This window comes from Leptopilina boulardi, unplaced genomic scaffold (assembly GCF_019393585.1).
Source record: "Leptopilina boulardi isolate dan_hultmark-lab unplaced genomic scaffold, ZJU_Lbou_2.1 LbouV2_327, whole genome shotgun sequence".
Lineage (NCBI taxonomy): Eukaryota > Metazoa > Arthropoda > Insecta > Hymenoptera > Figitidae > Leptopilina > Leptopilina boulardi.
This window is the reverse complement of record NW_026137893.1, coordinates 755986-783020: the sequence shown is the minus strand read 5'-3', so window position 1 is coordinate 783020 and position 27035 is coordinate 755986. Positions and strand designations below refer to the sequence as shown.

The following is a 27035-nucleotide window of genomic DNA, read 5'->3' as shown; positions in this document are numbered from 1 at the left end:
ATGTTCAAAATATTAATACAAACCTGAAAACATAACCTCAAAATTAGGCGATAAGTAAGGGTCAAGAGGCAAATATAACCCCATAATTCAAGGTCAAGGATATAGGTCAAGAGAACGCTGGGTTTGAGGTTAAGAACATCTAACATAACCTCCAAAAATTATGTCAAGTTCTAAGTCAAGATTCAGCTGGATTTGAGGTTTTGCACCAACATCTTTCTATTGGTTCAGCCATCTGCAATTTCGGTCAAATAAAAATTCGAACAAATGAAGATTAGATGAATTGAAAAATTCTACTATCTAAAAATATGAATAACTGAAAATTCTATTGAATGAGAATTCTGTTAAATTGTAAATTCTGTTAAATTAAAATTCTTTTAAGATAAAAATTTGTTTATAAAAGAAATTCATTCACAAATGCTAATACAAAAATGAAAATTTTAATAGGAAATTCCAATTTTTTTTTTTTTTGGTATAATCATGTGCCCTACATGTTTGGGACTTAATCAAGGGATAATGTTAGCGAGGCAAAGGGTAATGAAATAAAAAATTATTTCTCTCCGCAGGTAATATATTCTTTGCAGAATCAACACATATACTTACAAAAAAATGTAATAATCTTGCGAATATAAACATACAAATAATAAATATATACGTATGACAAGATTTCTCGTCACTTATTTTTTTTCCTCGTCTTCTTTACGCATTCTTCGTTCTCTCGCCTCACCCCCTTTCCCATCCTCAGTTTAGCAGGTAATTTATCCCTTTCCCCTTATTTTCGAAAAATCAGTAGATATTAGACCCCCATCCGGAATGTTTTCGGATCAGTGCGGCAGCGAACGCCCGACGAGAAGGACTGCTCTTCCCGTTGTCGTTGAGAGAGAAAGAGAGAGAAAAAAAAAGACATTTCCTTTCTCTCCTCCCTATTCAATTGTGTATGTAGTTCTGTCGTAAACTTTTTTTTAAAATAAACCTTTTAATTAATTTAAAAAAAAAATTTTTTATTCTAAATTTTTTTTATTTTCATAAAATTTAATTAAAAAAAAAAAATAATAATAGGTTTTAATTTATCATTTTGTTTTCATCACTGAACAATCCCTCTCCCCCCCATCTACTTTTAACTCCCCCATTTCTCTTCGTGTTTATTTCTTCGCAATAACGCGCTCGCGTGTCTCTTCGTGCAAAAGACACGGACACTTTCCGGTTTATCTGAATACGGTGGTGAACACAAAAGCAACAGAGGTTTTTCATATGTGCAAAAGACAAACTCGTTTGTTGTCCTTCCCTTCGACACACTGTAAGTATATATAACCCACTAGGGTACACACCAATCTGTCAATATTCATTCAATGTCATTTCAAATTATGTTCAATGTGTGTGAGTGTATGAAATTTTTTTTTTTTTATTTAAAAATATTTTATTACATTTTTAGTTAAATTTTAATGGTTTTTCTTTTATTTTTCGTACAATTTTTTTTTATTATTCTAACGGAAATTGAATAAGTATTGAATGACGATTAAGATGCAATTTATTCCGCCAGTATCTATTGTAAGTAAATGACGATTCCGCCGGTTTATTTAATTTTTTTCAGAAACATTTTTTTTTATATAGAATTAGGTGGAATTTATTTAGTCAGTCAGTCAGTATTTCCAAATAAGTGTCAATTCCGCCGGTTTACTTAATTTTTTTCAGAAACATTTTTTTTTTATACAAAATTAGATGGAATTTATTTAGTCAGTCAGTTAATATTTCCAAATAAGTGCTAATTGAGGTAATTCCGACTCTTTAAAGAAAATATAAAAATTGGAGAGAGAAGTAAAAATTCCGCCGCTTTTTTTTAAAATACTGAAAAATTTAAATGTAAAATCAGGTGGAATTTATTCAAACAGTTAATATTTCCAAAAAAAGTGTCAATTCCGACGGTTAATTTAATTTGTTTTTTGAAAATATATAAAGCTAATTTTTTACGTAGAATTAGTTGCAAATTATTAAGCCAGTCACTATTTAAAAGAAGTATCAATTCCGCCGATAAAATCAGAGTTTATGAAAAAAATTATATAGAGTCAGGTGGAATTTATTCGGTCAGTCAGAATTTCCAAAAAAAGTGTCAATTCCGCCAGTTTATTTAATTTTTTTTTTTTAAAGAAAATTTTTTATATGAATTTTTTATAGATGGAATTTATTCAGTCAGTCGGTCAGTAGTAAAGAAAAATGGTATAATTCCGCCTCTTTAAATGAAATGTAAAAATTGTAGAGAGAAGTAAAAATTCCGCCGGTATATTCAAGTTTTTTTAAAAAATACTGAAAAATTTAAATGTATAGAATCAGGTGGAATTTATTCAGTCAGTCTATATTTCCAAAAAAAGTATCAATTCCGCCGGTTTATTTGATTTGTTTTTTGAAAATATGCTAATTTTTTACGTAGAATTAGTTGAAATTTATTAAGCCAGTTTATTTAATAAAACGATCGATTCCGCCAGTATATTTAATGTTTATGAAAAAAAAATTATATAGAATAAGGTGAAATTTATTCTGTCAGTCGGTATTTCCAAAAAAGTGTCAATTCCGCCAGTTTTTTTTTTAAATTTGTACTAAAAATAGAATAAGTTAAAAATGATCCATACATTTATTAATATTATATAGAATAAGGTGGAATTTACTATGTCAGTCAGTATTTAAAAAATGTCTTAATTCCGCCGGTTTAATTAAATTTTTTTTTTTTTTGAAAATTTAAAATGAAAATTTTTTTTTCCATAATCAGTTGAAATTTTTTAAGCCAGTTATTGTCTTTAAAAAAGAATAAATTCCTCCGATATCTTTAATGCTTATAAAAATTATTTCATATAAAATGAGATGGAATTCGGTCATATTCAGTATTTTTAAAAAAGTATCAATTCGGACGGTTTTTTTTTAATTTAAAAAAAATGTATATACAATCAGATGGAATTTCTTTAGTCAATCATATATAGTAGTGTGGAAAAATGATAATTCCACGAATCGAAAAAAAAAATGTTAAAAAGTACATATATGAAAAAAAGAAATAGGTGAAATTTATTCCACTAGTCAGAATTACTAAGTAGTAACAATTCATTATTGATATATTATACTTGTTTTTGTCTTGGTGGAATTTGATTTTAATGATTTTGTTAAGTTTTATGTATTCCATTCTAACGGTATCAATAAGTGACAGTTCCGCCGATTTAATGATATGTCCTTTTACATTACAGTCCAGATGTGTATTTACAGATGGAATTTATTCCACCGGGTTATTATTTACAAAAATATCTTGCAGATTCCGCCGATTATTTAAATGCATATTTTTATATTTCCATTTTTGAAAAAATAATTTTTTTTCTATGTCTATTTTATGGGAGTGTAGCGATTCCGCAAGTTTCATAGTTTTTTTTGGGGGGGGGGAAATTCCGCCAGTTTTAATAATTGTGCAAAGGATATATTTCACTAGTTTTTTTTTTATTTGTTCTTTGTTTTATTTGTTTTTAATTGTTCTACCAGTTTTTAGTTTTTTTTTGGGGGTCGAAATAGATAGAAAAAAAACGTCAGTGGATATTTTTTTTCCTTAAAATTCCGCCATATATTTTGGCTAATTTAATTAAATTTATGATTATTCCATAAATTTGAGAATAAATTTATTGTAAAAGAAAGATTTTTAGGGGTATAAATCGTGAAATTATTATATTCTTAATTACACCAATCGTGGTATAAATATAGCATGTGAATTTAAAAAGACAGAAAGAAAAATAATCCTTAATTTCCTCGTTAATGTTACTAAAGCCTTCCTTTTCATTCATCCTTAAATTCTCGCTGACTGTAATGAGAACAGATGTTCGTACTTCGTGGAAGACCAATTTTTTTTTCATTTTAACTTCTTTCACACTTTTATTTCCTTTCTTTTTATTTTACAATTATTTTTTCGTATTGCACTTACTTTTTACCAATTTTCTTGCACACTTTCAAACAAACAAAAAATTTATGAAATTCTACTTATACTCAGAAATTATAATTAGATATAACTAAAATATTACTAAGAAGCAAAATATATATATATATATATATATATATTTATGATAGTTTAACTTTGATTGAAAGTTCATTTTTTAATTATGTAAACTCAAAATCAGTTTTTACGGAATATTTTCAATGTAATGAAGACTTAAATATTTATATTTAATATATTTATATCCAATATTTATATTTGTGGATTTTCACTTCAATCTATCATAAACATAATCTGTAACTTTTTTTTTTGCTTTTCAGTCCCTTTTTCAAAGCAGGATCAGATTTTTTGTTATAGTTTCACTAAAAGACTCTGTTTATTAGTATTTTTTTTATAAATAAAATAAAATAAAATCTGCATTAATTTTGATAAAAATAATTACAATTAAAAATTAATAATAATTTTTCTCGATAAAAAATTAATTATATTAACAATTTTATCACAATTTTATTTATATCATAATAGCATATTAAATATCATATATTAATATATAAATTATATTATAATAACATTTTTACATATATTATTTATTATTATTATTATTTAAAATTAAATGAAATCAAATTTATTTTGTTTATCGAATATAATATTAAATAAAATATTATTATTTCAAATATTTGTCAATAAGTAATGATGAATAACAATAATCATATTAAATAATAATAATAATAATAATAATAATTACTAATATAAATGTAAAATATGAAAAATGACTTTGAGTTGAGTGTATAAACGATAAACAAAATGTATTTATTATCATCAGTCATTGAGTATAATATACTTATTATACTCGATAAAATGTAAACAGAGAAAGCATATCCATCGAAGAGAATCTTTTTCTTGAGCTTTATCTATTCTCTCTGATTATGTAACTTTTATAGTTGTGCGCTTCTCTTTTTTTTTTATTCTCCTTCATCGGTGAACAGGTCGGCAACCAGTTCCTCCTGATGGCTCGTATAAATTCTCGATTAATGAAAAACAAATATAAAAACCAAAATTACGAGACAGAAATTGCCGCAAAAAAAAAAAAATTAGAGAAAAGCAAAACGTTTCTCCGAGATTTTTTTTTGTTTTTTTTTACAATCAATTCAGTATTATTATTTTATTTTTTCATAATATAATGTTCACATTTACCTCATATTTGCTTTAAATTAATTAACTATAAAATAAGCTATATTGTATATATTGTAATATTATTATTAATTATATTTAATTTATTACCTTGTTATTAATTAAATAAATAAGAATATTAATAATAATAATAATAATAATAATAAAAATAGTAAATATAATGTTTAAACAATTTAATTATTTATTAAAGTTATTATATTTTTAATGCTGTTTTTTTAAGTTAAAAACTGCATTATTTCAGAATATTATTGAATTTATGAAATTGTTCGTGTGAAAATTTCAGTTTTCCAAGAAGAAACATTGTTTATCAAATGATAACAAAAGCCACGTGGAAAATTTTGTTTTATTGTTCTTTATTCGCTAAACGAAATATTTATATTACCTTCGGATTGTATTGCCTTTAATTAAAAATAACATTATTCATAAAACGCATTTGTCTTGTTTCTTACATTTAATTTTAATTGTAATGATATAATTATAAAGAAAACAAAAAAAAAAAGAAACTTAATTTTGATACGTAGGTAAACTTATTATTAAAAAAAATAGATTTACTAATTTCAATATTATTATTATAATTATTGATTTTATTATCGAATTATTATCGATAGTATCGCATTGTAATACTATTAAATTATCGATTTTAATATCGAATTATCGATTGTAAAAGCAATAATCGATAGTATAAAATTATCGATAGTATCGCATTGTAGGTTGTATCAAATAATCGATACTATCGAATTATCGATTTTAATATCGAATTATCAATTTTAAAAGCAATAATCGATTGTATCAAACTATCGATGGTACTAAGCTATCGATAGTATCGCATTTTTGTCTGTATCAAATTAATCGATAGAATAACAAATTATCTATTTTAATATCGAATTCTCAAATAGTATCAAATTATTATTAACAGAGTTGATAGAAAATTCGATTTTAATATCAAATTATCATCGATAGTATCGATTTTTTTGATATATTGAAAATCAATTTTAGTCGATATTCCCCTGTTGCGTTGTAGTATTATATCGATCTTATTATTATCCCTTTGCGTCACAGTGTTACTCATAAGTAACACCTACATTTATTTATTAATTATTATTATTATTATTATTTATTTATTTATTATAACACGGAGAGAAATAGATGGTAAAAACTTATGATCTTAAGATGGTAAAAAGTAAATGTTATCCGGTACTATCAAAGATGTTACAAAAAAGTATGGTTATGTTACCCACTACAATCAAGATGTTACTTTGTACAATCTGGATAGTAACTGATAGAATCTAGATTGCTGTCAGTATATGTAAGATCAAATATGGTACCTGGTACTATCCAGATAGTACCCCGTACCATCTATTTCTCTTCGTGTAGATTTTAGAGATCGCTGATAACGAATTTAAAGTCAGATATCCAAAAATTCAAAATGGCGGATCCAATATGGCGGACGAAAAAAAATAAAAAATTGATTGGATTTGCTGGACACTTGTTAGTCGGAGATTTTTGGGGTCGTTGATTACGAATCTGTAGTCAGATTTCAAAAATTTCAATTTTCAAAATGGCATGTACAATATGGCAGACAAAATAAAAATAAAAAATCGTTCGGATTTGCTTGATACTTATTACTCGGGGGCTTTTGGGGTCGCTGATTACGAATCTGAAATTAGATTTAAAAATTTTTCAAAATTCATAATGATGATCCAAAATAGTGAACTTTATTTTGGAAATTGAAATTTTTGAAATCTGACTTCATATTTGTAATCATCACAATTTTGTTCACAAATTTGTTATAAAATAAGAAGCTTTTACAAAAAACGTGACACAAAGATGAGTTATCCAATAGAACTAATATCGATACAGTTTTCAAAAAATTGAAAATTTTAAAATATAAAGCTCTTTAATTTAAAAAAAAATGTATTTCTTGAAAAATTGCGACGCGTATATATTTATTTAGTGAAAATTTTTAAACGATGGCGAATCGAGCTTGAAAAATGCCTTGTTGAGTACTTCCTCGGGTCATCGAGTTCATTATTGGTTGATGGTGTGTGCAAAAATAACGGTTCGATCGTTGTGTATGTACAAACAGGTATATTCTCTTAAATAAAAAGAAAAAAGAATACCAGTATGCCAACCAGTAATGAAACGTTTATAGCTATGGGAATGTTTATATATATATATATATATATATATACACGAATCCTTTTAGCCACTAGCCGCAATATATCAGAATCGTCATCGACAAAACAAAAAATTATACAATTTTTTTTTTTATTTTTATTATACAACTTTTATGAATACACGACTCACTATCGAAAGCAACTTCATTTCCCGTTTCATGTTTATCATCTTGTTTCCTCTGTTAAATTGTTTTTTTTCTTTTTTTTTTAATTTTATCCTTTTTCACATTCATTATAATAATAGTTTTCAAAACTTAATTATTTTATAATTATATGTCACTTTTATGTATATATATATATATATATATATATATATATATTATATAATTATTTAATCATTTATTTATTATATATTGCTGATTGATTTATTTTGCTTGTTTATTTAATTATGTATTACATAATAAAATATTTGTATCGTATACCTGGGAGATCCCAGGTGAAGTAAAAAAAATTTTTGTCTCCGATTCCGCTAAAACTCAAGCAATTTATCGTACTCATAGATATTTTTTTTTGGTAAAAATATTTTTTCATTTAATCCAATATTTTCCGAGCGGGAGGGGGTGAAAGTTTTTAGGTTTTACGGTACACCGTATTTTTGAATAATTTTTTTTTTCTTAAATATCATAATAAAATTTTTTATCAATATCAATTTTGAAAGCTTTTTTGATGCTCTTTCAATTGGTAATATGCATTTTTGAAAAAAAAAATTTTTTTGACCAAAAAAAATGAAACTCAAAAATAAATTTGACTTTTACAGGGTGAAAGGTACGATTTTTTTTTTATTAATCGAAAGCTGAGGTTTTTTCTAAAAAAAATATATAGTTGAAAAAATGGGACAAAAATGTTTAAATATTGAAAAAAATAGTAAAAACATGATCAAAAATAGCGAAAAATGGAAAAAAAGCAAAAATTGTTAATTATCAATTTTTAAACATTTTTGTCCTATTTTTTAAACTACATTTTTTGATAGGAAAAAAAATCTCAGCTTTCGATTAAAAAAAAAAATCGTTCCTTTCACTCCGAAAAAGTCAAATTTATTTTTAAGTTTCATTTTTTTTGGTCAAAAAAAATTTTTTTTTCAAAAATGTATATTACCAATCGAAAGAGCATCAAAAAAGCTTTCAAAATTGATATCAATAAAAAATTTTTATATTAATATTTGAGAAAAAAAACATATTTCTCTCTTTTTTAAATTATATATATTTTTAAAACATTACTTTTTTTTCTTTTAATTCTCCTTGCAGTTTCGTCAGCAGAAATCACTACCTATTTTTTTCAGTATTTGTTTTCCGATATTATTTTTTTTTAAATCAATAAAAATCAGATAAATCAGATAAATTGTGTGAATGGCACTCTTTTTTTATTTGAGGTAAATATTAATTTTTCTTTAGCCGATAAAATTCTTTTTCAAAAGTAAATATAAAATCAGTTCAAAAATCATTTCATGGCCAAGAGAAACAATTTTTTTTATAAATGATTATAAAAGAAAGTTATATGATTATTATAAAAAAAAAATATATAATTTTTTAATTTTATGATTAAATAAATTAGTTTTAAGAATTACTATATTGTACTGACAATTTTTTTGTAAATATTTTTCAACCTCTGTAATAAAAAAAAAATATTTATTTAATAAAATGTTTTTTTTTAAGAGTAAATTTTTTTTTTAAGTCTCTTGGGTTTTGAGTTAATCATTTTCTTTTTTTAAAGATAATATTCATCGCAGAAAATTAGACATAATATATAATGTCACGCGAGTATGTAGATGAAATTCGAACGGGTTTTAAATGTTGAGGAATGTCAGATGCACTCTCTTTCGGTAGAAGAAAGAAAAAAAAAAGAAAAAAAAGGGGGTTGTTAAAAAATCAACTGCCCAATGACCTCAATTGGAATTGAATTGAAATGTAATAATATGCAATCGTCAATGATTCACAAGTAATTAAAATGCAATTGAACTGTCTGAACCTTATGGACAATATTTATTTTTAGTCTCATTCTCTCTGTATCTCTCACGAGATCATTAATAGATGAAAGACAAACATAACCGATAAACTACTGACCTAATTTAATAACTTTATTTGCTGTTTACTAATTTTCATTGTATAGAATATATTTTGTTGTATACACAATTTATGTTTTTCGATCTGAACGCAAAATTTTATTTCTTCCATACTTTCGATAAACACATTTTCGTTTGAGAAAAATGCTCAACAAAACAAATTTCATGTTTTCTTAAAACAAAATTAAAGTATAAACAAAAAAACAAAATTGCAAATAATTTTTTAAAAGTATTTTTAGATTAAAAAAATAATAAACAAGGAACAAATAATAAAGATATTCATAAATAATGTATAAAATTAATTTCATAAAATTTTTATTTGATAGAATTTGATTAGAGATAAAATAAAAATATCGAATATTTATTTGACAGAACTTTCAAATTTTTTTTAATTATTGACAGTATACAATTACCGATTTCAATATAAAAATATTGTTAGTAATGCATTATCGATTGTATTAAATTATCGATTTTAATATCGAATTATTGATAGTATCGAACTATCGATTTTAATATCGAATTATCAATAGTATCGAACTATTGATTTTAATCTCGAATTTTCGAATTTTCGATAGTATCGATAGTATCATATTATCGACAGTATCATATTATCGATAGTATCATATTATTGATAGTATCGAATTATCGATTTTATCAAATAATCGATACTATCGATAATTCGATAGTATCGATTGTATCATAGATTGTATCAAATAATCAATTACAATATCAAATTAACGGTAGTATCGAACTATCGATTTTAATATCGAACTACCGATAAGACCAAATTATCGTTTCTAATATCAAATTATCGATAGTATCGCGTTAAATATTGTATAAAATAATCGATTGTTTTAAATTATCGATGTTAATATCGAATTACCGAAAAGTATCAGATTATCGATATCAAATTCGATTTTAATATCAAATCATTAGTAGTATCGAATTATTATCGGTAGTATCAATTTAAAAACTTAAAAAAACAGTAAAGACGTTTTTTTAAGGATTTTTTTTCAAAACAAAAAAATTAATTTTTTGAGATACACTTGAAAACGTTTAAATTTAAAATTAATTTTAACATTATCTAAAGTAATGAATGAGATTTATCAAAGAAAACAATAATTAACGCAAATGAATTTAATTTTTGCATTGTTAATATTTTCCCGGTGGTTTTTGTTTTTGCATATATAAATTTCGTAAGACATAAGAATTCGTTTCCTAATGATATATATATATATATGTATATATTTTTGCAATCATAGAAATTGCACTTATCGAAACGATATTATTCGTAAATAGTTATATATGTTCATCAGACAAATAGGACAGACTTAATATGCAGATAACAATATAATTTATTAAATTTGTATTTTCAATCAATTTCCCTCATTTTCTGATATATTCATAGAAAATTTATTCTCTGATTTAGATATATAAATGCAAAGTTCAATAAATATAAATAAATACTCTCTAAATCTGAATTATTTAATAAAAATAACTATGTAATTATTATTTAAATTTTCACTGACTTTTTTTGCTTCAAAAAGTAGTAAAAAAAATTAATTATTAATAAAAAGCATCTTATTTTCAGTGAAAAAATTAACCTAAAAAAAAATATAGGGTCAGTTGGGGTAAATGGGGGACAAAATCGATATTTTTCACAAATTACGTAAGTTTCTTCCTTTAAAAGGTAATATTTGCAAGTTTATTTTTTTTAAGTTGTTATTTACGTTCCCAGGATTAATTTTATGCAGCAGAAAAAAATTTAGATAAGCTTTAAACGCATGAAACTGACTGTCCCTTGATTTTTAAGTTTTTATTCATTGAGCAATAACTTTTTTTATCTTGCTGCCAATTGTCAAGATAAAAGCTTGGCAATACTCAAAACCTCTTGCAGGTGATCTGAGGTTAAAATATTGACGTTGAACTTAATTTTAAAACTGTAAATTAAGCTCCAAAACCTCTTGTCCCCCATTTACTCCAACTGACCATAGTCAAATTTGACTCATTGAATTATATCAGAAATTTAAGTTATTTTTATATAACCTAAAAATGAATTTAACTAATAACATTAGTTATTTTTAACTAAAAAATTAAGCCAATTCAATAACTTTTAATTTAACATTGATCGTTTGAGAGAGAACGATCCCTTTTCATAATTTTATTATTTCATATTATTTTATTATTATTATTATTATTATTATTATTATTGTTATTATTATTATTATTATATATACCCTAATAACACAAGATATCTTGGGATATATTGATAATATCCCGCAGATATCCTAGGGATGTCCTATGGATATCAAAAGAATCTCTGAAGGATATCCAAAAAATCGGCGGTTTGGATATCCTTTGGATATCCCATGGATATCTGAGGGTATCCACAGGATATCTTCTGGATATCTCTATAGACTTTCATAAATGTCCTCCAGATATCCCATAGATATCGTCAGGATATCCCATAGACATCGTCAGGATATCCCACAGATATCATCAGGATATTCTCAGTATATCTAAAGGATGTCAAGAAGATATTCTCAGGATACTGTTTTTAAAGTCATTATGAGACTACGAGTGAGAATATTCTGTGAATTAAATTTTATATATAAATAAAATAAAATGCAACTTGTTTTTCGAGAAAGTTGTTTAATTTGAAAAATTATTAACTAATTTTTTTCTCAATCGTGATTCATTCCTTTATTCATATGCTTAATATTGTCAGAAAATAAATTGGCTTTAAACAATATAAATTCTTCCCCGCAAATAACGAATAACTATTAATATTAATTATACATTAAGTGCATGAGTTTATTTAAAAACTTTGAAAAATGCGTTTCAAATCGAGGGTTCACATGCAATAAGGGGATACGCATGAAAGTGAAAGTCCCCGCGTACAGCGATTCTGCGGCTGCGCGAGGGGCTAACGAAAATCCTGCGCGTCCCCTTATTGTATGTGAACCCTCAATCTTCATTTAAAATAAATTAGAAGCTCATAAGATTTTTCTTTTTATTATATTATTATTCATTATATTAGCTTAACAATTTTAACCTTTAAAAATATATGTTGAGATATTAAATATCCCGTGAATATCCTAAGAATATCCCACGGACATCCTGAGGATATCCCATGGATATCCTGCGATATAACAATATCCAATAGATATTTTGTGGATGTCTTAGGGATATTCTGTGGATATCCTATGGATGTCCTGTTGATGTCCCACAGACCAGTGTTTTGGATATCCTAGGGATATCCTATGGATATCCCAAGATATCCTGGGGACCATTCTAGGATATCGACCATTGATATGGATATCCTTTTGTTATGAGGGATATTATTATTATTATTATTATTATTATTGTTATTATTATATATATAAATCAAATGAGTTTTTAAACAAAAAAAAAGTTTTCCACTATTTCATTAATACATAGATATTGATATCTATAAGGAAAAAAAGTATTTTCTTTTATTTATAGATCAAATGTTACAGAGAATTAAAAATATATTTATTTGCATAACTTATTAATGAGTATTTAAAAAATTATCACCTGATGTCGCGGCAAATTTAAATTTTTTTATTTTGTCACGTTTTTAGTAACATAACAAAGAAAATAATAAGATTAAATTTTTATTTTTTTAAATAATGTTAAAAATAATTACAATAAAATTATTTCATATTATTATTATTATTATTTGTTATTTGATTTCGCGGAATTGCATTATATTGTTTAGTGTACGGATATCAATGAGAATATTTTAATCATTAATTGCTTATTACGTTGGATGTTATTTGTGGCAGGTTCGAAGGGTCACTACCGATTAAGGATTCTGTCGTTTTAAACAATATGATTTACAAACAATTTTCATTTTCAAAATTACAAGTGACCTTGAATGATTAAATAATAATCATGCAATTCGTGTGTTTAATCAATGAAATTTTATATAAAGACAGAGAGCAGGTCAGGCATTTTGACAAAACTTTTATTTTTGTCTACTTCACAATAATATATACTTCTCTTTGTTTTTTTTTTATAAACTCTTCAATATTAATGAAAGAAATAAAAAAAGTAAATTTTTTTAAAAATTTTGTTTTATACTTAAATTATCGAATTCAATATTGAATTATTGATAGTATTAAATTATCGATTTTCATTTTGAATTATCAATACTATCAAATTATCGATTTTAATATCGAATTATCGATAGTACCGATAATTATATCGGTAGTTTTAAAGAAAGGGACTTAAAAGGCAGAAAATTATAGGTTATGTTTATGATAATTTTGAAGTAAAAATACAAAAGGAGGATCAAGTCAACAATACAAACAATTTTCATTACAATGAAAATATTTTATAAAAACTCCTTTTAATTTCATATAAGTAATTAATTATGTTAATTAATGTAAAACTATTATCATAAACATAACCTACAATTTCTTTGATTCTTAGGCCCCTTTCGTTAAGGCGCGTCACAATTGACATTTTAGTAAAATTTTAACTAAAATTTTTTGTATTAAATAACACGTTAACAAATATTGGAAAACACTCATAATTTAATAATATTTTACATTTTTTTTAATACGCCCAGATAGCACGTAAGCTTGCAGCAACCTTGCGGTAAGCTTGCCGCGCAATATTGCCAATCATGCACAGCAAACTTGCCGCAAGCTTCAAATGTCCCACCTGGCCCAAGCTTGCATGGTAAGCTTACCGAAAGATTGTAGTGTGAGATTACTGCAAGATTGCAGTTTAACACTGAGAAAAATGTTTAGTCAGAGCAACCAAAATTTGGTTGGGCCAACAAAAAAATTTTGTTGGTATTTAAGCAACCAAACTCTTTGTTTGAGTCAACCAAAAAATTTGGTTGAGTGTTTTTTGTTGGCATAACAAAAATGTTTGGTTAGCTAAACCAAATTTTTTTTGTTAGGTCAACAAAAATGTTTGGCTGATCAAACAGTTTTTTTTTGTAAAATTAAAAATTTTATTCTACCTTATTTCTTTTCCTTTTTTATTTATTTCATTATTTATTTATTATCAATATGACATTGAATTTATATTTATCCAATTGAAATATTTGTGGACTTTCCAAAAATCTCATCAACGCCTGGGATTGAACCTGTTTTAAAACTGAAGGTCGGGAGTTCTGACCACTGGACTACCCATCCTTATGAGAAATTTAAACTGTTCTCTTAAGCAATAAGCTGACAGCGAATCAAATTATTTGGTTGTCGCAACCAAATTTTGGTTAGGACAACAAACGATCATTTGGTTTCTTAGACCAAACTATTTTGTTGTGTTAACCAAATTATTTTGTTGTCGTAACCAAATTTTGGTTGGAATTTAAAAATGTTCAAACAAATAATTTGGTTGGCCTAACCAAATGTTTGGTTGAGATAAATCTACGACTTTGTTTCAGCCAACTAAAATTTGGTTACAAGAACCAAAGTTGCCTAACCAAACAATTTTATTGCAAACACTAAATTTTTTTTCTCAGTGAAGGTTGCTGCAACATTGCACAAAAAAATCTTCGCAAGATTGCTCAGTAAGCTTGCATGGTAAGCTTGTAGCAAGGTTGGTGCAAAGTTGACAAATAACCATGCTTTAAACCTAAAAAAATTTTTTTTTAATGTTTCGTTTAATTTATATAATAAAATTATATAAATTAGACGAAACATTAAAAAAAAATTTAGGTTCAAAGTAAGGTTATTTGGCAACCTTGCACCAACCTTGCTACAAGCTTACTGAGCAATCTTGCAGTAACCTTAAATGGCAGTATTGCAGTAATCTTACACTACAATTTTTCGGTAAGCTTACCATGCTTGGTTGGGTCAGGTGGGACATTTGAAGCTTGCGGTAAGTTTGCCGTGCAAAAATATTGAAAATAATGATTCTATATGGCTAAAATTTTTTTGGAGATAGTGTGTTGTCATAAACATGGTTTACATTTTAATTTTGATCGAATTTTTTAAATAGTTTTTCAGAAAATTTAAGTGTCTCTTTAAATCTCAATTATTATTAGAAAACTAATAAATGAATAACAAAAATTAAGTCCCTAATTGAGAACAGAAAAATACCTACTGGCATCTCAAATAAAAACAATCAATTACATCCATTTTGAGGCTATGTTTGAAAGAACTGAAAATTAGTATATACTCTCTAAATTTGAATTAGTGAAAAGTGAGCTACTAATTCACATTAGTAAGAATTTTTACTAATTTTTAGTAAAATATTACTATTTTATTTAGTAGTTTTAAAGTTTTTTATTAAAGTTTTAGTAAAAAGTGTCTAAAAATTAGTGAAAATTCTTACTAATTTTAATTAGTAGCTCATTTTTCACTAATTCAGATTTAGGGAGTAGATTCCACTTTTTTTATTGTTTCATTAACGTTTTATATTATAATTAATGATTATTGTAAAATTTGAAAAATAAAAAACAAAAATTAAAAACATAAATAAAAACAAAAAAAGGAATGAATGGAGAGAGAGTGAGAGAGAGAGAGAAAAAGACGGGATATTTAGAGATAAAATTGATGGAAGGTGGGTCGAGACTGCAGGAAAGAAAGGAATAAAAATAATGGAGTATGTTAATCTGAGGGACAGGCGGAAAGGAAGAGGAGTATATATATATATATATACATATATACGTAAAGTAACTGAAGAAAAAGCCCAAAGGAGTAGGAGAGATTGCTCTCATAAAGAGTTGCAGCCTCCTACGAAGCGTCCCTTGTCGTTGCAAATCTTTCTCTTCTCCTTTTTATCCCCTCTTTCAATATTTTTTTTACTCCTTTTTTCCCCCCCTTTGCCCACTATCAATATTGTCCATGGTTTATCGCGCATCAATGAATAATAAAATCCCATGACCATTGTGACTCTCGTTTTTTCATCGTTTGTCGCCTCGTTCTTGTGGATCTCTCTCCTCTTTCTCTCTCTTGAGAAAACGCATCAAAGTTCCCTTGCTATATACATAAAACGATTCATTGCAAGGCTTTCTTTTCTTTTTTTCTTTTTTGCATTTATTTTTTCATTTAATCGACGATTCTCGATAGTCAAGAAAAGAAAGAAAGAAGAATTATATTTATCTTGAAGAATGTTTGAACTACTGATGATGTGCCTTCCGAAGACAACTTTATTGATAAGGAATATAGGTGACTGTGTGTCGAGACTTTGCACCATCTTCTATCCCGGTAGATTATTATTAATAAATAGATAATATTGGCATTTATATATATATATATATATATATACGTATATATCTGAAGAAGAATACTATTGTATAATTTAGTAAAATTTATATTCTTCAAATGTTTTTCTAAACTATTGACTTATTTTTAATTATTTAATTATAATTTATTAAAAATTTGGAAAAAAATTATTTTATGATCTTTTTAAAATAAATTAATTAAGAGTATGATAAACTATTTACGGTGCGCCAGAAGGAGGTTTAAATAAAAATGAATTGGCACTTAAAAATTCTTTTTGAATATGGTTCTAAGATGAATAAAAAACTTTTCTCAATAGGTTTTAAAATCAGCTTATGTGCCCAATTTGAAACAAATTGAGTTTTAAATATTTAAAAATAGTATTTTATAAGAAACCAGAATTTATTTAATGTATACTTATATGCGTGTAGATAATAGATGTTTTAGATTTGGGTTCATATAAATTTATTAACAATGAAGTTATTTTCTTGTTTCGTTTTTATATTTATGCATTAAGAGTGTCGAACGGTATCTGAAATTCTTTGGCAAGAAGAGGGCTTTAATTATCGCTCTGAACGTGAAATAGTATTGATTTTAAAATACTTTTTTCTCGAAACACGAACACTTTTAACAAAATCAGCCAAAATCCTCATCTTATAAATTTCTTAAATCCAAAAGACTGTACGAATCCATAGAAAAACATGGTTGCAAAACAAAAAGCAGAAAAGTAATCTAATAACAGCTGCGACTTTGTGCGCCCTGCATGCTGCTGCCATCTGACGGCGGCAGGAGGTAATGTACCTGTCATTATATTACTTTTCGTTTGCAATCGTGTTTTTGTATGGATTCGTATAATCTTTAGGATTTAGGAAATTTATATAAGATAAGGATCTCTAGCTGCTTTTGTAAAATGTGTCCGTCTTTTGAGAAGAAAGTATTTTAAAATCAATGTTTATCATTTTTACGTTTAGTGCCGTTTTTATAGAGCGATAATTAAAGGTCTCTTCTTGCCAAAAAATTTCAGAGATCATTCGACTCTCTTAAATAAATTTTGTCACTCTTAAAATCGTTCTTTTAACATTATAATTTACTTTTTTAAAATCGGACACAAACACTACAGCAATATAATTATTTATATGTAAAATTGAAAATAAGTAATTATTTTATCATTTATTACAGTATTTATTAGATTAAATAAATTCTGATTCCCCATAAAACACTGTTTTTATATAAAAACTCAATTTTATTTAAATCGAGCACGTAAACTGATTTTAAAAACTATTGAGATATGTTTGTTATTCATCTAAGAATCATAATCAAAAACAATTTTTAAGTGCCAATTCATTTTTATTTAAACCACCTTCCGGCGCACCGTGTATTATTAGATGTAAAAAATAGTTATTTTAGTAAGACAAAGAGAATTTAGTTTCTAGAAAACGTAAAAGTAAAAAAAAGAAGACTTAGGTAAAACATCTGTAAGTCAGAGTTGCTGTGTGGTCAAAGTTCTTGGCTCGCGTCTCAAGGGGCCTGGGTTCGATTCCCCATGTATGCGAGATTTTTCAAAATTATTTCTAAGTATTTTATATATGTAATAATACCTACTTAATAGAATATAAGGGGCCATTCATAAACTACGTTAACTATTTTAGGGTGGAAGGGTCAGAAGTCTATAAAAATACATTTAACGCAATGTTAACGAGGGAGGGAGAGGTCTAAAAAGAATGAAAAATTGGTAACGTAGTTTATGGATGGCCCCTAAGTAAGAAATAAAAAATTAAAAACTATCAAAAAATAATCTTACGAAAAAGAACAATTTAAAGGAAAACTTACAAGGCACTAATATGTTTTTCTCTCGTTTAAAAAAATTTTTTTTTTTTGAAGAGCACGACTGTGTCGTTGAAACGTAAAGAATAGTTTTTTATTCATTTTAATCTTGACTCGGAGTGATCGATATCATTATTTCTATTATTAATTTTACGTTTAGTGTTTTTTAACCCTCGGAGCACATACTGGGTCACACAGACCCTGTCATTAATTTCAATGAAGTGTAATTTGAAAAGTCGGCAATACAACACGAACCTAAGGCCATATAGTGGTAACTAACTAGTAAGGAATAATAAGTAACATGATAATCCAAAGAAAATAATAAAATACTAGTAAATATGTTATTAAAAAAGTATAGTTTTAAAAAGTTGTGTCGAAAATCACATTTTTATCGTCTTAAAAGTTACCTTCGTTAAACTACAAAATAAATACCTTTTCTAAAAAATAAAATAAGGTTGTATTTTTTCCCTTATTCTAACACACTTCGAGAATATAAATCCCAATTTTTAGCTTAAAATATTAAAAATTACAAAAGTTACATTTTTTTTTAAATTCAATTTTTTCTTTTTAATTAGTTAACTTCACGAATTTTTTTTCAATATGCAAATAATTTAATAATATTTCTAAACTGCATATTCTTATTTTACAAGGTTCAATGAATAAAAAAATATTTTTTTTGTGTTGATCAGTCCAATAGTTCAAAAATGGGGGAGTTTTGTAAAGTAAACAGGGTCACAGCGACCCAGACTGTGCTACTTGTTCGAAAAAAGAGGTGTGTGCTCCGAGGGTTAAATATATTTTTTCTTTTTCAAAATTTTCACCCTTTTTTTGGTATCAAGAAGAAAATTCAATTTATGCATACGAATTTAAAAAAGAAAAAATGTAATAACTTTAATTTTACTTGAACAATATACTATAGAAATTAATTTTTTACCATGCAACTTTGTTAATTCTTTCATCATATATATATAATGAACAAAATGTTTAATCAAAAACTAATTTAAAAATATTTTAAAATTTAACTATAATTGATTTATAAAAGAACATTAAGACTAAATAGAATTATAAATGTATAAATTATATCTTATCATTAACATCAATAGATAGATATATAATTCATATTCATTTTGAAAAGAAATTTAAAATTAAAATATTTTTTAAGAAAAGAAAATTAAAATCGAATTTAAGAAAATTAAAGAATTTATGTATTCGCAATATGTTTTAATTTTTTCCTTATATAATAAGTTATTGCTATCTCATTATGAAACTTACAGGAGTTAATATAAAATATAACTAATTGAAAAAAAAATTTTAAAGCGTAAAGGTAATTTTTTCAAAAAATGAATTCAAATTTTCTTTTTGTATTTTTTCGAAAAATTTATCCACTTCTGTTGAAACTTACAACTTGGGAGTTTTTGAGGTCGCTAATTACGAATTTGGTATTAGATTTTCAAAATTTAAAAATGGTTGATCGAATATGGCCGACAATTTTAAGAATTAGTCAAATTCGTTTGAAATTTTTTGCTTTGTTAATTTTTTTGGTATTTGTAAATTTGACTATTATAAAATAAATTAAATGGTATTTATGTTTCAAATACATAAATTATTTGGTTCAAGTAAATATTTATTTGGATAATCGACTATTTGAATGAAATAAATTTTTTTCAAGTAAACATTTATTTGAATAAACGAGTATTTGAATGAAATTAATTTTTTTTTCAATGTAATTTAAAAAAAGTATGAAAATGTTTAAATAGCGGTCTAAGAGACAGCTATAGTAGTTTATATGAAACTTTTTTTAAAATACTTGTTTACAATATTGTCCCTAAAAAAATAGAAAAATTATTTTATCGATCAATATCCTAAGTTTTGCAATAAATTCTGTAAGTTAATTATTCATTATATCATTCACGCTGATAAAAACAAATCAATCCTTATATATTTTTTATATTTAAAATATCAAAAATCTCCCCCTAAAAAAAAATCCCATCGAGAAATAATAATCATACTTCCGGCAAAATTGTATATATAGTACACATCATTTCTCATTTGTTTCTTGAAACAGATAAACAAGCACGTGCTAGAAATAAATTCATATATATAGGCGAAACATTCTCTCTTTCATTATCCTAAGTATTTTATATTATTATTGTTTGTTTTTAATTAATACTCAAATGTCGGTTTCCTTTGTTTATCTTTATAGTCATAGTACATATATATATATATATATATAAGGTTGTTATCATATTCAATATATATATGATGTATTCCACGCCAAAGTGTAAGTCCATCTGCAATTGCATCTCCAACTCTTTTGAGATTTTTTTTTCTTTTAGTACTAATTGCGACTAGCTTCCATGAATTTTTTCAAATTTTTTTAACAAGCCGTTTTCGAGTTATGGAATTTTGAAAATTGGAGAATTTTCATGACTTTTAATTTTTGAATACTCATAACTTCCTTAAAAATGCATCAATTTTAAAAATCTTTTTTTTTAAAATGTGTGTTTTTAAACGTACTTTTCAACAAAAAAATCGAAAATTTTTTTTAAACGATATTTACTATCAAATTTTTCAATTTTAATGAAAAAAAGTCATTTTTCTCATTTGACGTACTGATCGATTTTTTTCAAAATTTTTTCAAAAAAACTACTTCTTTTTACGAAACTTTTAAGCCTAGCTCGATAATGGGCAAACAATTTTTAAAATACTTTCGGAATTTTTCAAAAATTTTTGAATTTTGAATTTTTTAAAAATATTTTTGGTTTTTTTTTATACTACGTACTTTTATGTATTTTGATGCGCTGATTACGAAAATCATAGTGACATTACCCAAAAATTTGATTTTTATGGTGAAAACCATAAAGAAGTTCAAAGATTTATGTTTTTTTTTTGTTTATTGGGTAAAATATGAAAAATTATAAAAAAACTTTCGAACAAAAGTTATAGATCTTATTAAAATACATTTTTCTTATCTTATGCATTTTTTTTTTAATTTTGCATATTTTACCCAATAAACGAAAAAACCATAAATTTTGGGACTTTTTTAAAAGCTTAAAAGTTTCGTAAAAAGAAGTAGTATTTTAATAAGATCTATAACTTTTGTTGGAAAGTTTTTTTATAATTTTGCATATTTTACCCAATAAACAAAAAAAAATATAAATTTTGGGACTTTTTATGGTTTTCACCATAAAAATCAAATGTTTTGGTATTGTCACTATGATTTTCGTAATCAGCGCTTCAAAATACATAAAAGTACGTAGTATAAAAAAAACCAAAAATATTTTTAAAAAATTCAAAATTCAAAAATTTTTGAAAAATTCCGAAAATATTGTAAACATTGTTTGCCCATTATCGGGCTAGGCTTAATAGTTTCGTAAAAAGAAGTAGTTTTTTTGAAAAAATTTTGAAAAAAATCGATCAGTACGTCAAATGAGAAAAATGACTTTTTTTCATTAAAATTGAAAAATTTGATAGTAAATATCGTTTAAAAAAAATTTTCGATTTTTTTGTTGAAAAGTAAGTTTAAAAACACACATTTTGAAAAAAAGACTTTTAAAATTGATGCATTTTTAAGGAAGTTGTGAGCATTCAAATATTAAAAGTCATGAAAATTCTCCAATTTTCAAAATTCCATAACTCGAAAACGGCTTGTTAAAAAAATTTGAAAAAATTCATGGAAGCTAGTCGCAATTAGTACTAAAAGAAAAAAAAATCTCAAAAGAGTCGGAGATGCAATTGCAGGTGGACTTACACTTTGGCGTGGAATACATAATATATATGTATATAATTATAAAGAGAACTAGTCGGGAGCAACTGAATTAATATAAATCAATTTTACTTGACTCTCGCAACTTTTTTTATTCTTTTTTCTTCGCTATTATATGTATCTTTTTTTACTTTTATACAGTAATACATATTAATAAGGTATTCCACGCTAAATCAGACACCATCTTGCATATTTACATCTCCAATATTTTTGAAATTTTTTTTAGCAAGCCATTTACGAGATAAGAATTTATCAAAATTTTAGAATTTTAATGATTTCACAGGTTTACATATAAGGTTTTGGATTCGAGCAACGAAAACCCGTTTCTAAGGTAAATTTTAACGTTGAATTGGAAACAACAGTCCGTTTTTTCACTATACGTCAAGTTTTTGAGATAATTGCAATTTTAATTTTTTGCTATTTTAAACAATACCCCCACAACACTGAAACTTTCCTAAAGATTTATTTGAAATGTTCGGAATATTTCAAATAAATCTTTAGGAAATCTTTAGGAAAGTTTCGGTGCTGTGGAGGTAATTGTTACTAAAAATCGAAATATATGACTTAGAAAAAAAGTCGTAACTTACTTAAAGGTTTTTGGAGTGGCTGATTACGAATTTGAAGTCAGATTTAAAAAATTCAATATGTAGGACGAAAATACTAAAAATCAAATTTGCTTCAAACTTATTATTAAAAATTTTTTAAATCTGACTTCATATTCGTAATCAGAGACCCCAAAAATCACTTACAATTAGTATTAGTTTCAAGCTAATTAAATTGATTTTTTATTTTTTCATCTGCCATTTTGAATTTTTAAAATTGTGACTTCATATTCGTAATCAGCAACCCCGAAAATCCCCGAGTAATAAGTTTCAAGCAAATCCGTTTGATTTTTCATATTTTTGTCCACCATATTGGATCCGCCATTTTGAATGTTTAAAATCTGATTTCAAATTCGTAATCAGCAACCCCAAAAACCTTCAAGTAAGTTACGACTTTTTTCCTCCGCCATTTTGAAATCTGACATGTTAGAAAAAATCTGACGACAGATTCGAATTCAGCGTAAAAAAATACGTTAAGAAACGTTTTTACTTTTAAAAATTTTATTTTTAAAACTGTTTGTATCTTAAAATTTGTTTTTTAATTTTCAAAAAAAATAACTTATTTTTACAAAAATTTTAAGCCTAGTCCAGTATTTTTCAATTTTTTCAGAATGTATTAAAATTTTCGAAATTTTGAATTTTTTAAAAAATATATCCGGTTTATTTTATATACTACATACAATTTATGTATATTGAAAAACTTAGTGACAATACCCGCAAATTTTATTTGTTTTGAAAATCATAAAATAATAGTCATATCACATATTCGTCAGAAAGTTTTTTTTTTAAATTTTGCATATTTTACCAAAAGAACCCAAAAACCAAAAATTTTAATACTATTTTATGGTTTTCGACATAAAAATTAAATTTGCGAATATTGTCCCTAAGATTTTCGTAATCAGCGCACCAAAATAAATAAATGTACGTAGCATTAAAAAAACCGGATATATTTTTCAAAAATAAAAATTTTTGGAAAAGTTTACGTAAAAACGCAAAATTAAAAAAAATATATATTTAAAATTGATACATGTTTAAGGGAGTCATGAGTATTTAAAGATAAAAAATGATTAAAATTCTGAAATTTTCAAAAATTCATATCTCGTAAACGGTTCGCTAAAAGAAAATTTGAAAAAATCATGACAGCTCTTAATTAGTACTAAACGAAAAAAAAAGTTTCAAAAAAATCGAAGTTGTAAATGTAAAATGGTGTCTGAATTGACGTGGAGTACCTCATATTGTTCCACAGTGAAACTGGGACCTTAGCTGCAAACAAATTTTAGGTTATGTTTGTGATTTTAGGGAGATACTACAAACAAAAAATTGATTAACTCTTAATAAAAAAACCGCTGATGTTTAAGTTTTTATTACCCTCATAACAAAAGAATATCCAAAGGATATCCATATCAATGGTCGATATCCTAGAATGGTCCCCAGGATATCTTGGGATATCCATAGGATATCCAAACCGCCGGTCTGTGGGACATCAACAGGACATCCATAGGATATCCCTAAGACATCCACAAAATATCTATTGGATATTATATCGCAGGATATCCATGGGATATCCTCAGGATGTCCGTGGGATATTCTTAGGATATTCACGGGATATTTAATATCTCAACATATATTTTTAAAGGTTAAAATTGTTAAGCTAATATAATGAATAATAATATAATAAAAAGAAAAATCTTATGAGCTTCTAATTTATTTTAAATGAAGATTTGAAACGCATTTTTCAAAGTTTTTAAATAAACTTATGCACTTAATGTATAATTAATATTAATAGTTATTCGTTATTTGCGGGGAAGAATTTATATTGTTTAAAGCCAATTTATTTTCTGACAATATTAAGCATATGAATAAAGGAATGAATCACGAATGAGAAAAAAATTAGTTAATAATTTTTCAAATTAAACAACTTTCTCGAAAAACAAGTATCCTGGGAATATCTTCTTGACATCCAGAAGATATACTGAGCATATCCTGAAAATATCTGTAGGATATCCTGACGATATCTATGGGATATCTGGAGGGCATTTATGAAAGTCTATAGAGATATCCAGAAGATATCCTGTGGATATCCTCAGATATCCATGGGATATCCAAACCGCCTATTTTTTGGATATCCTTAAGAGATCCTTTTGATATCCATAGGACATCCCTAGGATATCTGCGGGATATTATCAATATATCCCAAGATATCTTGTGTTATTAGGGTATAGATCTAAAATATTCAATTTTGTTTTGTTTTTACATTAAATGAAAATAAACTATCACTACACATAACCTAAAATTTGTTAACAGCTAAGGTCCCTTTCACCGTAGAGTGTCACGTATATGTGATGCGCTCGAATAAGAAAGGGACCTTTAAAAGCAAACAAATTTCAGGTCATGTTTTCGATAGTTTTAATTAAAAGTTTATTTTTTAATTATGTAAAGTATCATTTTTTATTCAATACATTTTAGATGTAATGAAGACTTAAATATCAATAATTAAGAGTTGTTCCTATTTGTGTATTTTCACTTAAAAATTTCAAAACACAACCTATAATTTTTTGTTTCTTAGGTCCATTTCTTCAGAGAGCGTCACATACATATTTACATATTCTTGTTTCCTTTTTCGCGTTGACTTTCTTTTTTTATCCTTCCATTCCTACACACGGTCAAGGAGTAAAAGAGTTAAAACTAACGGAGCTCCTTATTCAGACACTTCGTGGCAGTCGAAGTGACACGCGAGTCAGTTTCAAATTATACAATTATTGTGATTGAGCTTGGTGAGTGTGTGAAAGAGAGAGAGAAAAGAAGAAGAATAAGATAATCGTCTCTTTCTCTCTCTCTCCCACCACTTTTGTTTGGTTTATATAAAGCATCCCCTTCCTTTAACTCCCACTTACCCTATTCTCCCCCCACCACAAGTCCCGTCACTTCACCACTCGATTGTCTTTAAAGTGTAAATAATCTTCGGTATGCGCGAGAGGAGGGATGAGGAGGAGGAGGAGGTGAATCTCTTGTGTGATATTAAAAAGCGCCGTTGCTCTTGTTGTTGTAGAAACAATACACAAATTCAGATATGATGCTGATGTCCGGAGCATGGTTCGAGGTTGTTGTTGTTGCATTTTTCACTGTCCTCGTGTTGGCCTCCAGCTACCGATCATCATGGTGGTTTGTCATCAAAACACTTTGCAAGGGTGAGTGTTTTAACTTTCAATTTTTTTTTTTAATTTCAATTTGATTAAAAATTTTGAACGTTTTTTTTCTTTTTGTAAATTTTTAATTTTAGTGAAAAATACAAAAAAATCTACGTGTATAAAATTGTGTTGTATTTTTTTTTTTTTTTTATAAATTATTTATAATAGAATGTCCATATTTACGAGGGACTTTTTATTTTGATTATATTAAGGTGAAAAAAAAATTTTTGGGAGACAGGAGAAACAAATTTTGCTAAAGAGGAATTAAATTATTATTAATTTTTGGTATTTGATATATGGAGAAAAAAATTCGTAATTTTCGTGTGTGAAAGTGAAAATTTCTCGGAATTGTGTAAAAATAAATGAAAAATATTATAAAGACAACTGTATAGTTTATTTAGTTCTGTTATAATACATATTATACATGTTTAGTTTATTCATATTTAATGAGTATTTGTTTTTAAAAAGTGTGCAAAACGGAAGAACAAAGTTTGGAAGAGAAAAATAATTATTATTCAAACATTCATTTAGCAATAAGTAAAGAACAGTGTTGGGTAAGTTACTTTTTTCTTAGCAACTAGTTACAGTTACTCTTATATAAAAAAGTAACTAGTTGCAGTTATTACAGTTACTTACAAATTAACTAAATTACTTTTCAAATCACTGAAATATATTTAATTTAAAAGAATGAATTTTTTTCTGGATCAAAATAAACAGTTAAAAAAGTTCATAAATTTTTTTTTTTTTTGAATTAACAAAATAAAAAAATCCTACGTCACTCCGTGGAGAATATATTTAAGAAGTTATGTTTCAGTTTTCAAGTCAATCGGTCAAATATTTTTTGAGTTATCATATGCCCATCGTTGCAAAAAGTATATACTCGCACAATAATCAACATATCTCCGACATTTTTTAATTTTTTTAATGTTCTTTGATTTTTTGAATACTTAAATACATGTACTTTATGTCATTAGTGCATGAAATAGTTATATCTTTAACAGTTTCGTGAAAAAAATCCCATTCCTAAAACCGTAAAAATTTTTTGCGTTCAATTTTTTCAAAATTTTC

At 25.9% G+C, this 27035-nt stretch overlaps 1 protein-coding gene across 3 annotated transcripts in view; it reads left to right on the top strand.

Moving 5' to 3' along the window:
• The first annotated feature begins 811 nt into the window (after window positions 1-811).
• The window catches only part of LOC127284988 (ecdysone 20-monooxygenase), a 57865-nt gene continuing 31641 nt past the window's right edge, over window positions 812-27035 (top strand). For 2 of the 3 annotated variants that reach the window (XM_051310741.1, XM_051310739.1), the window contains exons 1-2: window positions 812-1294; window positions 25829-25967. In XM_051310741.1, coding sequence (XP_051166698.1) covers window positions 25850-25967 — 118 coding nt within the window. In that variant the 5' untranslated portion in view covers window positions 812-1294; window positions 25829-25849. The remainder of the gene's footprint in view (window positions 1295-25828; window positions 25968-27035) is intronic. The other variant, XM_051310740.1, reaches the window with a different exon arrangement.